General features: G+C 42.5%; 1 protein-coding gene and 1 pseudogene across 2 annotated transcripts in view; both read right to left on the bottom strand.

Moving 5' to 3' along the window:
- Nucleotides 1-7,429, bottom strand: part of KCNH1 (potassium voltage-gated channel subfamily H member 1) — a 364,685-nt gene extending 357,256 nt beyond the window's left edge. For both annotated transcript variants that reach the window (XM_021682533.1, XM_021682532.1), the window contains exon 1: nucleotides 7,351-7,429. In XM_021682533.1, the coding sequence (XP_021538208.1) occupies nucleotides 7,351-7,429 (79 nt within the window). The remainder of the gene's footprint in view (nucleotides 1-7,350) is intronic.
- A 6,307-nt stretch (nucleotides 7,430-13,736) lies between these two features.
- Nucleotides 13,737-14,734, bottom strand: LOC110573914 (annotated as a pseudogene).
- Between the last annotated feature and the right edge of the window lie 4,058 nt (nucleotides 14,735-18,792).

Here is an 18,792-nt window from a genome sequence, read left to right on the forward strand (position 1 = left end):
AGTGAACAGCTGAAAACTCACAATGGGTGAACAAACCAAGATAGCATGCCAAAGAAGTTAGAGCAATGAGATATCCCAGAGGAATGAGATTTTTTTAGGAAAACTTCCACCCACCGAAACAAAGATTCACACATTCTGCAATCTTCTTTAAATTGACTTCAGGGATCTAGTCATCCCACATTCCATCTCACAGAAAAAGAAATGGCTGTAAAATCCAAGAATAATTTTGGGGTAAGGCATTTATAAGGGGAAAATGTGTGGTGTGTGTTCTGCCGACATAACATCTCTTAAATCTTTCGAGGTTTATAGGGCATGTTGGTCCTCATCATAAATCCCTCGACGAGACTCAGTATCACAAAAGCCTCCCTCATTTTGGTATGCTCAGACTCTAGCTCCGTATCAGGCACCATGTTTGTGAAGCTGACCCCATAAGTGAGCCTTTACTTTTCATTTTACTTTGTCTTTGACTTTTCATTCCCTCCTTCATCTCTGCCCTTCCTTCCATCAGTCACTTTCCGTCTTTCACTAAAATAAACATAAATCATTCAGTTCCTATTTCCTTCTCACTTCCAGCTCTGATTCTTCCATAATCTCTGTCCCTGGGGTTTAGTGCTTCTCAGTTTAAATACACACATCCACACGCGCGTCTGCGCACACACACACCCCTGCACGTACCCTTTACGCACAATTCGAACTGTGCTAGTCTTTCAGGTCATTTACCAGCGTGTGTGAGGGAGTTCAGACTGTGAGAACATTGCAGCACACACTAGATACTGATGCTTCCCCAAGGACAAGAGCAAGTTTTGTTTTCATTTCATTTTGTTCATGTGCTATTAACATAACTCTAAATGACCCTGTTTTATGAGTTACTAGACTCTTCGGGCAATGTCCCTACTAAAGAGAAAAAGGAGAAAATGCCAAGTTTTGGCAAAGAGGTGGAGTGAGGAGCCCAGTTAAGGCCTGTATATGAACTTTTCAGATTCTGGTAGTGGGTGCAGAGATCTACTTGTCTTTCGGCGGCCCAAGACAAGCCTCCGAAGTAAGTTCCCTTGCTTACTGAGCCTGTCACATACCCATCTGGAGTGCTCTGCCTCTTTCTTCGGTATATCCTCGCCTTCCATGTACAGGGGCCAGTTTGTGAACCAATGCACATCCATCAAGTGCAGAACGGATGAATGTGTAGTATCATGGCCATCGAGTGCAGAACGGATGAATGTGTAGTATCATGGCCATCGAGTGCAGAATGGATGAATGTGTAGTATCATGGCCATCGAATGCAGAACGGATGAATGTGTAGTATCATGGCCATCAAGTGCAGAACGGATGAATGTGTAGTATCATGACCATCAAGTGCAGAATGGATGAATGTGTAGTATAGTCATACCATGAACTATAACACCACAGGGAAAATGAGCCAGCAACACACGTAACAACATGGGTGAATCTCCAGCTGACCAAAGAACACACGCTGTATGGCCCCATGCATATAAACCTCAGAAACAGATAAAAAATTAACCCGTGGGTGTTCAGAAATACAAAACAAGGTGGTAAAATTAGGAGGAAAAGCAAGAAAGTGATCAGTGTGAAATCAGAAGATGGCTTCCTTTGGAGAGTAAGGGAGCTGGGATCAGGAAGGGTTCCGAGGCCTTCTGGAGAGCTGGCAAGATTCTGTTTCTTGGCCTAGATGGTGACAGCACAGTATTTACTTTATACAAATGTGTTGAGCTGCACAAAATTATTTTATGTGTTTTCTGTTGTGGTATTATATAATCAAAAAGGTTAAAAAAAAAAAAACAAGGGAGAAGAATCAAGGTAGGAAAACTATTATCAAATAACCACCACCAAAAAAAAAAAAAATTGGTTTACTGGTGGAAAAAGGAGTGAACTAGGTCAGTTTTGTTCTGTGGGGCAGACCTGTAAGAGGACAGATTTGGGTGAGACCAGAGAATAACAACAAGAAAAGAAAGAGGAGGAGGAGGAGAAAAGAGAAAAGAAGGGGAGGGGAGGGAAGAGAAGGGAATCAAAGCAAGACAAGAGAAACTAGTTCACAATTACAATTACTTAAAAACAGAACATTCCTTGTGAGAAAGTGTGTGTCCCATCCCTGAAGCTATTTAAGCATGGGCTGGATAAATGGAGAGGGAAATTCTGGAGACATTCGAACACTGGAAAACAAATAGTAAAGAATGTCCCTTCAGACCTAAGATTCTATGATTCTATGATTCTATTTCTCTTTCTCACCAGTTACAGGTGTGGCCACTTAAAGAAAAAAAGCAAAATAACAACAACGACGACAACAAAAACCCATGGTCCAAATATCCTAAACGTACAAAGCAGACACTCACTTTACGAAAGTCGTTCCTTTGAATAAATAACAAACATTTTTTAAGTGTTTGCATACAAGCCATTAACTAACCAAAAATAAAGGGGAGGGGAAGAATTGAGGGACTTCAAGGTAATGCTGGAGAAACCACTGCCAACTGAGGCCCAATCATAAATGAAGAGCTGGTGTCAGAAAGAATGAAGCCAAAGATCCAATTCGCCCACAGTGCTCCTCAAATGCATTTCTTCTTTTACGATCGATTATAAAAATAGGGGGATTTCATAAAAACCAAGGAGTTTGGAAATGTTATTGCTTTCCGTTAAATCAGAAGCCTTCATCCTCCCTGTCTCCGAGCTGGTATCAGTCACTAGATTTAACTTTGACATTTTCAGAGCAAGACAGCAGAGCCTTGGCTGAAGGTTATCTTAGAACACATTACAAGAAAAAAACAGGCTCCAGTGAGCTGGTAATAATCCAGATTATCATCTATTCCCCTTTCAGAGCAACAATGGATTTTAACCAGTTTTCTGTTTTATAAATATTACCGTGGCTCAACACATCTAGGAGGAAACACAACACTACCCTCGGCTTTCATCCTGTTTGTGTACTAATTATATCAACAACCTGAACCAACTTAACACTATACAAAAACACAGCTGATTTAGCAATCTGTAAATTATACATATACATAAATGTGTACCAAAATGTGCTACGTTTCACTCCTGCTAATGTGCATGGATTCTTACTGGCACCTACAATTGTTTGATATAGGTTTCCGAACACTAAAACATATGTTCTGCCTAGAATGGGACCATTTAGGGTAATATTTTTTTAGTTTCCTGGCACGAAGGTCTGCCCGCCTTCCTAAGACAGTAAGTGCCTGGATTTAAGCAACCATCAAAAAATATTCTGGAACAACACTTTCCAATCATGAATATAAAGAGAAACAGGCTGGTAAGAAAGTCAACAGAAGGATTTGAAATGATCACTGACATGACCATAAGCAAAATCTGGGGAATAGTTAATTATTCCTGCTAACTACTTGCAACTATCCAAAAAGCACGTAACTACTAAATCTCTCCTCCAAATGGTCTTCAGAATATATCAGAGAAAGTTAAACTAGATTTTAGTCCTATCAAGACCAGTTAAACACCTTAAAAATGTTTTTTGCTTTTTTTTTAAACACGATGCCAGGCCTAAATAAGAGCTGCAAGCAGAAACACTGTGGAAAGGGTCAAGATGCTTGGACCAAGATTCACTAGAATGTAAATTTCTAAGGAGTAAGGAGGGTTTCTGGATTCCCACTATATCCCCAGTGTTCAATAACTGTGCTCAATAAATCGTTTTGAATGAACAAACCTGTCACAGCTGCTGACGAGTTCCCAATGTGTCTCTAACTGCATTTTCTAACTCTGCCTTTTACTAACTGTAGCTAAATTACTTAATCTAAGGATTCCTCTCTTTTTTTAGATTTTTATTTATTTATTTGAGAGAGAGACACAGTGAGAGAGAGAGCACAAGCAGGGGGAGTGGAGAGGGAGAAGCAGGCTTCCCGCCGAGCAAGGAGTCCGACGCGGGGCTCGATCCCAGCACCCCAGGATCATGACCTGAGCCGAAAGCTGACTCCTAACTGACTGTGCCGCCCAGGCGCCCCGAGATTCTTAGCTCCTGAAACTCTAAAATGGACACACTGCACCTCCTCTGCTGGCATTTGAGGATCAAAGTTATTTAATACTTTATAACAGGTGCTTGAATAAGTAAGTGCCTGTTACCCTGCCGGTGACTTCAGTTAACCCACTGACAAAGGTGAAAAGGTGAAAATACCGCCCTTCCTTAAAACAGAATTAGCTTCTCCTTTGCCCTGTTACTCAGTTTGGATGTGGTAGTGTGGCTGTTAGCCAAAATGGATGTTGTTCTTGCTGTTGTAACATTTTATTCAGTCTCCACTGGGAAATTAAGCTTCTCTAGAGAACATAATGGTAATACAAGGAAGGTCATTGCAGAGTGTACCATGAGGGACACGACACTGGGGTCAAGGGACTTCGGGTCTCATCAGCTCTGCCCTTAAATATTTGAGGAAATGCGCTTGCTTCACTTTCTTCATCTGTACAAAGATGGGGAAGGAGAGGCAGACGACACAGCATCGAATCCTACAGGTTATGATATTCCAGACACCAGATATTCAAATGCCCCAAGACAAAGCCAGTTCTATTATCCAGAAGCACAGTTGTCAGATGGCTGGAGAAACAATGATGAATGATACCCTCCAAAGACCTCCTGCATCAGGCACTGTGTGCTTCCCACTTTGAACAAGTCACTTAATATTCCTAGGGCTCAGTTTTCTGATCTGTAAATGAGGAACAATAATACTGCATAAGATCACTGGGAGAAAATGCTTAATAAAGATGATCCAAAAAGTATTGCTATTTAAAGGTAAACTGCTATTTCAATACTGTAATGTCCAAAAAAAGGCTAGTGGATTTTAGGAGGAGACAATCAATATTTTTAAATAGACTTTTTTCCATCACAGTAAAATAAAATAATGCACGAAGATATCGTGATAGTTCTAAGAGTCCACATAGTTTTCTTCTATTTGTGTTTTGGAAATGTGATGAAAGGGATCACTAAAAGCTTAAATCCCACATGTCAAGACCAGAATATTTTCTTCTGAAATAATAGATAATTTTAAAAGTTCATCCAACTTTCCTACGATGTTTTGTTTGTGTTGCTGATGTCGTTTGGTTGGTTGGTTAGCTGAAGTCAAGCTGCTGGAATTGGAGCTGAAATTAAAGTGCCAATGCTAAAAATATTGCTAGCTACTTAGTCTATTGACACTCTATATATGCTTAGAGAGGAGAAGTGGCTCTAAGAAAATCAACTAGAGTATTCTGCTGTCTCAGCTCCAAGATTTATTTTGTGTTTGTGTGGTATTAGTTTCACCATTCTTTTTTCTTTTTAAGATTTATGTATTTATTTGAGAGAGACAGAAAGGAAGTGCAAGAGGGGGAGGGGCAGAAGGAGAGTTGGGGTGGGGAAGAATCCTCAGTGGGGAGCCTGACTCCAGGCTTGATCCCAGGACACTGAGATCATAACCTGAGTGGAAATCAAGAGTCAGACACTCCACCGACTGAGTCACCCTGGTGCCCCTGGTGCCACCATTCTTAAGGTCCTCCTACAAGCCCAAGGAACCTTATGACTGTTACATGTAAGATTCTGCTACCTCCCTCTCCACTCAAAAACATTAGATGATACACATTAGACACAAGGTTTCCCCTATACCTTAAAGAACACTGCCTCTTCACCCCCCACCCCACCCCCCAAAAATGGAATTGTCATTGATATTTATGAGAAAGTTGGTGTCACTGGCACAGGGCTCCCCAAATCTGCAAGACTGTCTCCGCTCCACATGCCCTAACAGGTCAATGACCACAGCAATCACAGCCAATTCACTCTTACTTAGTGATTTTATTTAAAAATCCATGAACACCTCTAGCTTTTTTTATGACAGAAGAGTTCATTGTGACTACTCATGTAGTAAATATCATCCCCTTGAGTCCCCAGGTAATAGCTGTGACCTTGTTCTAAAAGCTACCTCAGTTCGTTTGAGTGAGGAGGACCTTGAAGGGAAAGGTGACTAACCAGAAACTCTTCAATACTCTTATCCTTAAGGGACACACAATAAATGATCATTTCTAAAATATTTAAATAATACACAATAATATGCTATCCTAGTCGACAAGTTTTTTGTTGTAAGCTAAACTTAAATCACTTTTTAATTAAAAAGTATTTCTTGGGAGCATAAGTCACTTTTCACGCTCTTCCCCTGAATCCCTAACTAAATCCAAATAGAAGCCCATGATTTTAACACAAGCTCCTCCTTAAGGCTCTAAAGCTGTGATATTTCCGCATTTTTTAAAACCTATTGCCCAAGTTAGCTCTTCGTGTCATCTGCCTCCTCTGGAAGGAGAGGAGTCCCGGAGCCTGTAAAGAGCATCTCCAGACTTGGCCCCCGTTCATTTCAGCCTTTTGACGAACGGGTGTGCACCGCACCTTCCAGATGCCCACCTCCTAGCTGCTCTGCAAGCGCTTTAGCCAGGGTGCTTTGCTGTGGGTCCTGAAGGTGTCGGAAATGTTTCCCTTTCCCTCCCTGCTGCTAGGACTCTCGCCGTCTCCCGCTTCATGCCACTGTCCATCTTAATGCCACAGAGAAAGAGAGGAGCGGGGAGCACTCGTTTACTGGGTAAGGGATAGATTTACAGGCTTGGTGAGCTTGGGAATGTCTAGGTGAGCAAGATTTATAAGCATAAAACACTGCTGAGATTTGGAAAAGAGGAACTATGGCAGGTTTGTCCCTGTGACAGCTTGGCCAGCTCTGCACCTACGCGCTCCATTTCCCATCTAAGTCCAGGAAACTGCCCCTCAGGAGCCTTCACTTAACCTCCAAGAGGGTGGGTGGGTGAAGAGGTGGAACCGGGTAACCTGCAGCACGTCCCTACATCCCCGCGTCCCCACACCTCGGACTTTTCAGCCGCCCGATGGAAGGTGGAAGCAGCCGCCGCCCCCATCCCTCGGGGGCCCGGACCCTAGTGGCCTCTTCTACTGCTGGCTCTCCCTGGGGAGAGGCGGCACCTGGGGTGCAGCCAGAGAGCCCCGCGAGCCTTCGCGGCGGGGTGGGCAGTACCCATGGGGAGCGCGCTGCCGCTCGTGCCGCGTCCGGCTTCCCATCACTTTCCCAGTACTTTGCCCATCAGCTGTCACGCTCGCTGGAGAGGAGACCGAGAAGGCGCGAGAAGGGCCCCCAAAGGCGTCCCCAGCAGAGCTCTCCTCTTGGGATGGGGGGCCCACAGACCTCGCCCCACCCTGCCCACCTAGCCCTGCCTCCGGGAGGCAGCTCCGGACGCCCGCGCTGGGGCTCCCAGCAGAGCTCCGGGTTCTACTGCATCTGCTGGCGCCGAGCGGCGGGAGGCGTCGGCAATCGAGGCACGGATAAAAAGCCTGGGTAACCGAAATCCGAATGCACCTCTTACCACTGGACCGCCGGACAATATTCTCCAGAAACGTGTTCTGCGGGGCCACCAGTCCTCTCCTGCCCCCGGCCATGGTCATCCTCCCGGCAGCTTGGGGTCCTGGGGCCGTCCCGGCGCGGCTTCTCACGGCAGCAGGAAGCTGGGCGCCGGGCCCTCGCGCGATCCCGGCTCGAAGCGCCCCATGCGCCCCTCGGGGACCCGGGCGGCCAGGGGCGGCGGCTCCCTCCGGCTGCCACCCTCGCGCCCTCTTCGCGCCTCCCTACCGGCGGCCCGCCTCGCAGAGCGCTCGCGCCAGGCTCGCCTCGCCGCAGCCGCTTCCGGGTGGGCGGAGGGAGCCGCGGCGCCTGGGACAGGGCGCCCCCTACCGGGCGCTGCCCCACCACCACCACCGCCGGCCTGCGGGAGAGCGAGCGGGGGGCTCCCGCAGCGGCCGGGAAGCGGCGGGCGGCGATGGGCCGAGGCCGGGTTAGCAGCGCCACCCTCTGGGCGCAGCCCGGCGGTGGGTTCGGCATGAGCCTTGGGCTGGTGGAGAGGGCGGCGTTTGGAGCCGGGTCCTTGTTGGATTCACTTCCAACAAGGTCACCACGAGTCCGGGGGGCGGGGATCATGATCCTGTAACCCTCTTCCTTCGCTCTGTTTCAGGCCGGAGCCTCTGGGAGCTCTGAGACTCTTGGAACACCTTCCAGCCTCTCCTTAGGGTTTGTTGGCCTCATTTGTGAAAGTTGCCAGGGTTTCACCAGTAGTTAAAGAAGTTGAATTTAAGAGGTCAGACTTGCAACTGACCGAGCTCCAGAAGAACTGTCTTGAGTTGTTAAAGATAACCAAAGGCACAAATGCAGGCTCTGGACGTTTGATCAGTTTGCTGAGTGACTGACCTGATTCCCACTCTTATCCAGCATCTCTTGTCACAAAAGGCCAAGAAAATATATGTATCTATGCATCACTTTTTTTTGCTGAAGCACAACCTGTTATGGTCAATGTGTGAGGTTAGGGAACAGGCACAAACTGACAGACGTCAAAATGGTGGGCTTGCTTCTGAGGGTGGAGGGAGGGGGTGGGCAGCCTCCCCAACATTTAACATTAAGTAATAATTACGCACGACCTTGGCTTGAAGGACTGTCTACACCACAAGGATGAGGTACCGGTCTCCACACCTGCCCCTGATATGAAGAATCACATACACCAAAGGTTTCTGGGCAGGAGCTCCCGTTTGCTCACTTTCCTGTGCTCACTTACATTGGGCCATTTCCACCTGCACGTGACTCTTCACCTGTCTTTTATATTGTATGTCCCCCAGTGGGCGTGGCCAGAGGCCATGCCCTACAAAAGGAATGAGTTGATAGTTTTCTAGTTAGTTCCAGGCTAGATAAATAGTCGACACAAAAATGTTTACGAGGGAAAAACAGACCCCACCACCTCAACTGTCTAGGTTAACCATCCTGACTCATCCTATTCTATTGCAGATACCCTATCTCCATTTACTAGTCTCAAAATACAAGGACTGATTCTTGCCCAGCAATGCCTCAGAGTTACTGTGAAGATCAACATAATTATGCCGGGGGCAGCACTCTAAACCATGAAGTGCTATACCACAGTGAGACGTCATCATTTGAGTGACTAAATAAATTGGGCCATTGTGGACATCATCGTGTGTGGGCACAAAGTAAATAGATGACGGCTAATAGCCGAGTTAGGTAAGGCTTGCGTAGGCTTTGAAATCAAAGTAATGATACTTCTATAAGATCACATCAGACGCCCAACTTAGAGCTCTGATTTCTTAAGCCCTAGCTCCGTCTAGTGGTTCTTTGTTCCATTACAAATGAGATAACAAATGGCAGTTGACAAGAACTTACTGAAATGTATTTGGTGCTGAGCTGGCTCGGTGGTGTCTGCCCACTTCATTTGAATAAGCTCATTTGAATAAGGCTCTTAAGGTTATGCTATCTACTGCACAAACATGCCCAAGGAGAGATTTTTCATGACAATATTAAAAACCCATTGAGCAACCACATAATCCTACTTGTGCAAGGAAGATAAAGAAGAGAATGGGGGAAAACTGTCATAGAGAGTTAATAAAACTTCTCAGATTTTAATGAGCTTTTGTGTTCTGTGGCTCAGATAAAAAAGAAACAGATGATATTCATTTGAAGTGAGAGATGTTAAAGCTTTTAACTGATAAGAAAAAAGAACAAGATCTCTTCCATTTTAATTTTAAATGTACTACTACAGTGATTCTCATCATGCACTACATTGTGGGGGGGGGCACAGTTTTGAATACTATAAATTTTAGTGGCACACTTGAAAAGATTAAAAGGCCTAAAAGAACACTAAAAAGTCAGCAATCTTTAACCACCATCACTACTCAGTGTGACCATGTCTCACAGTGTCTATGAAAGCACGCCTCAAAGAGAAAGCAAAGCATTCTCTTGCCCAACCCTCAACACTATCAAACTCTGGGACGAGCGTCCTCTTCTGCCCCAACCACATTCTCTTTGATAATTCACAGGCCAAAGTTGCACGTGCTCAGTAAACACACCATCTTTTCAGGGGCTGGTTTGACAATACACTATGCTTCTTACTTCTTATTTGACACCTTCTGTTCCCGACTCTACATTCAGTTCCAGGATCTGCTTAGCTTCAGATCCTGAGATCTATCACTGAAATGTAGGACTCTCAGTTGGAGCAAGCTTTCTTACAAATTTGTCAAAATTTGGTTAACACATTTGTAAAGGATTCACAATATACCAATGTGCATTGGCAAAGCAGTTGAGAGTTCCCATATTTTTATATAACAGACAAAGCCACTTTTCATTTAAAGAGACAATTTTAAATAACTGTGACCAGAATTCCAATTAATCTGCCTCTGTCCCTCCCCCTCCCTGCAGAAAGTGGGGTACCACTGTCTAGAACTTCTACCAAGAAGGATACAGAGTCTGAAATGAAAACTTGTAAACTTTGACTCCAGTGTCTCTTGCCTACCTTTCTCAGTGGTTCTCCTCCTGTACTCTCCAGTGTTTAGTTTATTCCTCAATTATAACGTGAGTTTATATCCGTATCACACAATACAGGGAGAGCTCCTTGAAACAAAGATGAACTTTGCCAGTCTTTGTTCTGACCAATGTAATTGAGCCATGATGTAATTAGTGAGTTCCCAGGGGGCTTGAGAGTAATGGAGGTACACCACAACAGAGAAAGCATGGCGATGGAAGTCTGCAGACTGGCTGGGAAAAGAGTCCAGGAGATAACAGAAAAATCTCTGTGCCTGACAACAACCAAAAAATCTATCAAATGCAGAGGAAGACAATGCCACATATGGGAGGGAGGGGTGGAAATGGTATCATGCAAAGACAGAAATTACATTTTTTTTCCTTTTATTAAGACTATTACGTATAGGTGATATTTTTCAGAAAGCCAAGGACCCCTCAAACATGGGAGAGTCGCCTGTGAGTCCTGGAAGGTACTGGGAACCAGAATGGCCAAGCAGGGATGCCTCATCAATACCAAACAATTAGCACCCATAGGAGAAATTGAACGCGGAGGTAACTTCACCTGCTCTGCCACCATAAGTGAAATATTTAAAACGGGGAATTTGCAGCAAGAGAAATTTCAGCTTCTATAACCCAATGACTGGTGTATTATGCATTATATTTAATTTCTGTTAACAAAAATTCTTTTCTAATAAACTTGCAGGAAGAGGGTTGTGAGGGCCATATCCACTGGAAGGACCTGTTCTTTATTATAGAAATCTGCCTCCGAGTCCTGGGAGAAGGGAGAGAATCTGCCACAGTGAGCTCATAGTCCATTCATATGTGACCGGGGGAAAGGATGCATAGATGTGGGTGTTGCACTCAACTGTGGCTAACTCAATAGGCATTTATAAATGTTTGTAGGATTGGGTTATGTCCTTCTAAATGCCCAAAGTTAATATCCTTCTTCCTCATTTCCTCTTACCATCAGAGAATGGGATCTGTTACTGCACTCCCTCTTGTGGAAAATAATTAAAAGCCATTTACAACAGTCTCATTTTATTATAACAAACATTTGCTCAGAGACTAGCATATACCAGACACTGGGATAGATTCTAAGGATGGAAAGATGCTAATGATTGGCGCTTGCCCTCGAGAAACTCAATAAACACTTGGTGAATGCTTTGCTTCTTTATAATTTCTCTCCTTTCAGCCACTTTCCTCTCTCAGTTATACACTCTAAGTCTTTCTTTCTTTGTCAATAAATTATAATTCAGCTTGATCTCGTCACTGAAGACTTTCCCGTCTCCTCTTAACTGAGACTTGGCTTTCCTCTGAGGTCTTGCAATCCACTGATCCCCCTCCTTTGGAGGATATTCATCTGCTATGGCCTTTCAGTGAGAATTCATCTAATCCCTCAGTACCATCTAATCCAAATCACTATTCTTCCACATTCATGTAAACTTTCTCCTCTGAAGACCATGACCAATAGAAATAACACTCTACTCTTCTTCATTTCTTACAATAGATTTAGGGAAATTTTTATTCAGTTTTGAAGAAGTTGAGGTGTTTTGGGGACATTACAAAGAAATATTGAGTAGGCAGGTGGATACACACAGGTGTAGAGCCCAAAAGACACATCTGGGTAGAGCCAGAGATTGGAAATCAACAATTTACAGACTTCAGAGGAAGCTGAGAAGGAGGAGTTTAGAAACAGGGACAACTCTGAGAAGCAGTTTTCTAGAAGCCCAGAGAAAGTCTTTTTTTTTTTTTTAAGATTTTATTTATTTATTTGACAGATAGATAGAGAGCACGAGTAGGCAGAGTGGCAGGCAGAAGGAGAGGGAGAAGCAGGCTCTCCGCCGAGGGGGGAGCCGGACATGGGGCTCGATCCCAGGACATCATGACCCAAGCCAAAGGCAGCCGCTTAACCAACTGAGCCACCCAGGTGCCCCAACCAGAGAAAGTCTTTAAGTGGGAGAAATGAAGAACACCATCATACGCTATATACTGTAAACACTGGAAAATGTCCACTGGATCTAATGATTCATTGGTGATTTGAGACTTTAGTAGATACATTTTCAATGGAATACTGGGGAAGAAGCCAAATTACAATGGGTTTAAAGAGTAAGTAGAGGGGCGCCTGGGTGGCTCAGTTGGTTAAGCGACTGCCTTCGGCTTAGGTCACGATCCTGGAGTCCCAGGATCGAGTCCCGCATCGGGCTCCCTGCTCAGCGGGGAGCCTGCTTCTCCCTCTGACCCTCTCCCCTCTCATGTTCTCTCTCTCTCTCTCTCAAATAAATAAATAAAATCTTTTTTTAAAAAAAGAGTAAGTAGAAACTTACAATCAAGGTGGTAGATTGAACTAAAGAGAGGTGAGTACTGCCTTTCTACACTAAACATAGAAATGACAGGGAAAAAATGTTTTTAAACATATCTTTAATATATTGCCAAGCTCAAAAGCAAAAAGGGGAAAATTTCAGAAGTCAAAAATAGGAAGGAATCCACAGCACTTAGTGGGAATCTAAGGGAGGTGGGGGAGGCTTGTAACCCAAAAAGAAATGCACCTTAAGGCTGCAGTTTTAGTATTTGTGCGATGGTATAAGCTGAGGACACAGGCTCTGTGCATAGTGAGGAAACTGGAACTGGATTTCTGGTGAAACCAGAAGCTTGGAAAATTAGGACCTACCAGCCCTAGCTCTCAACTTTCCCAGAACATGGGTGGAAACAGTTGACCTTCAGAAATCAGAACCCCTAGACAAGACATTCCACATATTTGGGGTGGAATTCTCCCAGATGCCCTCACAGTGTGGCACTTCTGTGCCAGAAATTTATATAGAAATCTCACATAGCCCTGTCAGAAACCAATAATAAACTGCGCCCATAGGAAAAACTTATACCAAACAGTACACCTTAAGGTCCAACTGATAACAACTCCCCCCAACAGTGAGCATACAGACATAATTACAAATTACACCAAATTGAGTTTTCCAAAATTAAATTCTCAAACTAAAAAGGCAGCATAAAGGGGAACAAACAAATCCAGACATATTGCAGTGAAACTTCAGAACATAAAAGGAAAAGATCATCTTAAAAACTATAATAGGAAAAAATAGATTAGCTACAAAAAATGAAAATGACACTGCCATTAGAGATCTCAACATGAACAAGAGAGTCAGAAACAATGGAATACATGATGAATTCCCATATATACCCAACAGAATGGCTAAAATCAAAAAGACTGACAACACAATACGTTGGCAAGGATGTGGAGCCATCAGAACTCTCATACGTTGTTGTGGAAATGTAAAATAATAAAAACCACTTTGGAAAATAGCCTGGCAGTTTCTTTTTTTGTTGTTGTTATCATGCTGTATTGTCTTTAGTTAAGGATTTCCAATCACATTACACAGAGACTTTTTACCCACTGCTCTGTTTGGCCACCAGTCTCTTGTCTCTCTCTTCATCAATGGTGAGGTGGATAACCTTTCCATGGGGAAGAGAAATCCATGGCTTGTTGCCTTTGCCAATAACAAAAATGTTGGAGAGCCAGGTGGCAAAGCTGTTGCCATTGGCATCTTTCATGTGAACTACGTCAAGAGAACAAAGGTATCTCTCTCAATTGGTGATCACACCAATTCTTCCCAGGTTAGCACTTCAGGTCACCATGCACAGATTACCGGTGTCAAACTTGGTGAAATCAGTAAACTTTCTAGTCTCCAAATCAATCTGAATGGTGTCATTCACTTTGATGAGGGGATCAGGATAGCAGATGGCGTGAGCATCATGGGTCACCAGATGGGGGATTCCTTTTGTTCCCACAAAGATCTTTCTCACTTTGTGGGGTGCCTGGGTGGCTCAGTCGGTTAAGCGTCTGTCTTTGGCTCAGGTCATGATCCCAGGGTCCTGGGATGGAGCCCTGCATCGGGCTCCTTACTCAGCGGGGAGCCTGCTTCTCTCTCTCCCTCTGCCTGCTCCTCCTGCTCATGCTCTCTTTCTCTCTGTCAAATAAATAAATAAAATCTAAAAAAAAAAAAGATCTTTCTCACTTTGTACAACTTATACTTAACCTCCTCAGGTATAATCTGAAGAGCAAAGCAACCCTTGGTATCATAGATCAGATGGAAATTCTCCCCAGTCTTGTCAATGCTGATGATATCCCTAAAACCAGCAGCATAGGTTATATCGGTTTGGACCTTGCCATCAATCTTAATAAAATGCTGCATACAGATCTTTACTTAATCTCCTGTTTGGGCATACTTAAGTCTGTTCCTTAGGAAAAGATGAGAGGGAGACATTCTCTCAGCTTATGGGGATTAGTAAGTGGATGGGGGGGCAAACACACTGGCCAGTTTATCCAGCTTCCAATGCTTTGAATCTGCTACATGCTTCAGATGATTCTTGGGACCATGAGCCATGGCTGCTCTAGGCATGAAAAGAGGACCGCCTAGTTTGACAGTTTCTTATCATACTAAACATTCACCTACTCTACAACCCAGAAATTCCATATATGTCCACAAAAAGATTTGTTCATATCAACTTCATTCATAATAGTTAAAACCTAAAAACAGCATGTGTCCATCACTGGCAGAATAGGTACACTCATGCAGTAGAATACTATTCATTAATAAAATGAGACAAACTACAGATAAATGGATGAGTCTCAAAAACATTGCTGAATGAAAAAGCTTTAGACAAAAGAAAACATGGTGTATGATTTCATTCATACAAAATTCTAGAACAAGCAGATGAAATTATGGTGAAAAAGAAATCAGAACAGTGTTTTTCTCTTAAGGGGGATTCTGGAGATTGCCTGCAAAGGGGCATGATGGAACTTTCTGGAGTATGGCACCATTCTACATCTTGATAAGAGGATAGGTTATACAGGTACATGTATTTGTCACAACTCATAAAATGATACATTTGAGTTTTATGCAGTGTATATTTTATTTCAAAAAAGGAATTCTAAACACATATTGAATAGTAGCTAATCATATTCAGTCTAAGCATTTAAGGATGAGGTATATGGATGTCTACAACTTATTTTGAAATGCATCAAAAAATAAGATGGAGAAATAGATAAGTGGATGTAGGATAAAACAAATACTGCACAATGTTAACAAATATAGTATCTAGGTGGTTAGGATATAGGTGTTTACTGTAAAAGTCTTTCAACTGTTCTATATATTTGAATTATTTTCCTATCCATCTGAACTATTAACTTTAAAAGGAGGATAAAATAAGGCATTTTCAGATACAGAAAGGATAAAACTGATAGACATTTGCTGAAAGAAATGACTAAGAATATACTACAGCAGAAAAGAAAATGAGCTAAAGAGAGATGTGGAGCACACGATACAATGGTAAACAGAGAAACTGGTAAAAACGTGTTAGTAAACTTCAATAAATATCGACTCCTAAAAATAATGAGGACATTAACAGATAAATTGGAAGAGTGCTAACAACATGGTGACACTGAAATACTTGACTACAGTGAAATGAATATTGGAAATTGAAGTATTCTAAAGTCCTTATTTAGACATAGCAAGAATCTGTTAAATTTTAGACTTTGTTAGAAATATTTACAACTCTTGGGGTGCCTCGGTGTCTCAGTCAGTTAAGTGTCTGCCTTCAGCTCAGGTCATGATCTCAGGGTCCTGGGATCAAGCCCTTCATCGGGCTCTCTGCTCAGCAGGGAGCCTGCTTCTTCTTCTCCCTCCACTGCTCCCCCTGATTGTGCTCTCTCTCTCTCTCTGTCAAATAAAGAAATAAATAAAATCTTTTTAAAAAAAGAAAGAGGGCACCTGGGTGGCTCAGTTGGTTAAGCGACTGCCTTCGGCTCAGGTCATGATCCTGGAGTCCCGGGATCGAGTCCCGCATCAGGCTCCCTGCTCAGCAGGGGGGTCTGCTTCTCCCTCTGACCCTCTTCCCTCTTGTGCTGTCTCTCGTTCTCTCTCTCAAATAAATAAATAAAATCTTTTTTAAAAAATAAAAAAATAATAATAAAAAAAGAAAGAAAAATTTACAACTTTCAAATCAACAAAAGGAAATAGGAATGGGGATAAAGAAAATGCAATCAAACTAAAATATGCCATGAAAAGAGGAAAAAAAGATGTAAAGAATAAATATGGTAGACATAAAATACATTAAAAGTGGCATAAACATACCCAAATATATCAGTAATCACAATAAATATAAATGGAATAAATTTGCCTATTAAAATAAACTTTTAGATCAGATAAAAACAAAACAAAATACCTCTTTTGCTGAATTAAAAGAATTTCACTTAGAGCACAATTACACAGAAATGTTTAATATAGAGAGAGATGGAAATGGATATAGTAGGACTTTGGATTTGGGCAATATTTCAAAGAGAAATTTTAAAAACCTCTTACTACATATATCCAAAAACACTGGATAAAACAAATAAATAATTTTATATATATCCTTTTAAGTAAGTAGCTATCAAGTGAAATGTAAATAAATGTTCAGGGACCAAAAGCAAAGACAGAACTGAAAACCAAGCAATGAGTACAATGATTTTACACTGTGGCCACCCAAGCAAACTGGGGGTGGGAAGGTGGAAAACCACACAAAGGCCAGGTCAATAAAAGTTGTGTTGTAATGCTGAAGAGTTTAGACTTTATTCTGTGAACAGTCTGGAGGAATAAAAGCTTAAATAGGTGCATGAATTGCTCTAGGTTCTGGGGATACAGTAGTGAGGAAAACAATAAATATCCCTTAATGAGTTAAATTCTGATTAAGTAAGATTGGCAAAAAATAATACACACTTTATTTTGTATGTTAAAACATAGATTTTTTTTTTACTCACTTTTATTTCATTTTGGAGCTAAAGGAGAATAATCCAGAGCAGGTATAATCATTATAGGAAATATATGAACTGTCAGCATTATTTTCCAGCATGGCACCTTGGAGATGGGTGCTATTAAGTTAAGGTAAGGGGATATTTCAGTTGTTTTCAGCCTTCTCAAAAGATCCTTTGACATTTTCTTTTCCAGTTGACTACTTCAGTTTATCACTAGTATTGGAACCCATAAAATGTTACTCTAATCCAATTCTAACATGACTTTTATGAAAAAGATCTTATTTTCCCTTTAAACAAAAGATGTTTGCATCTAATTAGTGCTGTGATAATCCTGCCTAGTTACTTACTGTTGCATAACAAATTACCTCACAATTTAGTAGCTTAAAACAACCAATATTTATTATCTCACAATTTACGTGGGCCAGGAATCCAGGGAGCTTAGTTGGACGCCTTTCATACTAGGTTTCTCATGAGACTGCAATCAAGCTATGGGCTGGGACTGCAGTTTCATCCAAAGGTTCAAATGGCAGCGGATCTGCCTCTAAGCCCCCTTCACATGGTTTTGGGCAAGATTTAATTCCTCACAGACCGTTGGCCAGAAGCATCCGTTAGTCCTTGCGAGGTGGGCCTCTCCCTGGGGAAGCTCACAACATGGCAGACCCTCAGAGTGAGAAAGTGAAAGAGCACAAGAGTGGATGCAGGGATCATTGGGAACTTTCTTAGAGGCTGCTTACCACATCTACTTTTGACCCAAAACTTCTATCTTTCCAGTTTGATTATTCTACCATTGTCCACCTCAAACATCCTTCTGTATCTCTGGGACATTCAGGTCACTGAAGTCCCTATTAGTTAACACTACCACCATTACCACCATGATGTTTACTACCCATGTCATTCAGTTTAGATTATGTGGTCTGTCAATTTAGTAACTCTCTCACCAACATCTTAGACTCCCTTGCCCCTCTACCCTTTATTGTTTCATAAACCCAATCCTGGATAAATACTCCATCTGTTCCCTCTGTGCCTGCATCTTGGCAGCTAAACCACGCTGAAGGAAATTGTGAAATAGGCCAGAGTGGCATTTCTACCTATACTTGAAAGATTTCCTACCTGACCAGAGCCCTCAGCACTCCCTCACAGTCATGATATACTGCTCGAGTCAGCTTGCTTGCTACACTTTACCATTTAAAACCTTCTTCTTTCAACCAACACACCCTCATTCTCCCAATTTCAATTTTATGCCCCACTTCCCAGAAGACAGTTAAAGAAGTTCCTTTGACTTTCTACCACAAAGACCTGTTTACAGTTGCTACTGTTCTCTCATCTATTCCACCTTTTGAAATAGTAGTGTGCTCTGAATACCATCCCCAGCCTCCTTCTCAGAAGCTTACTGTTACTGATTATACCTTTTCTATCCTATATCTTCATCATCTTCTCTCTACTGAATCCTTCACATTAAAATTAAAAAAAAAAAATCCCTGATCCCACTTCCCACTCTATCAACTGCTATTCTATATTTCTCCCCTTCTTCACTGCTGACCTTTAAAGAATTGTCTACACCTACTATTTTCAATTCCTCAAACCTATTCTCTCCTCAGTCCAATCCATTTCTTTCTCCTCCCAACACTCTGCTGAAATGGTTCTCACTAA

The sequence above is a fragment of the Neomonachus schauinslandi genome, chromosome 6 (assembly GCF_002201575.2).
Source record: "Neomonachus schauinslandi chromosome 6, ASM220157v2, whole genome shotgun sequence".
In the NCBI taxonomy this organism is placed as follows: domain Eukaryota; kingdom Metazoa; phylum Chordata; class Mammalia; order Carnivora; family Phocidae; genus Neomonachus; species Neomonachus schauinslandi.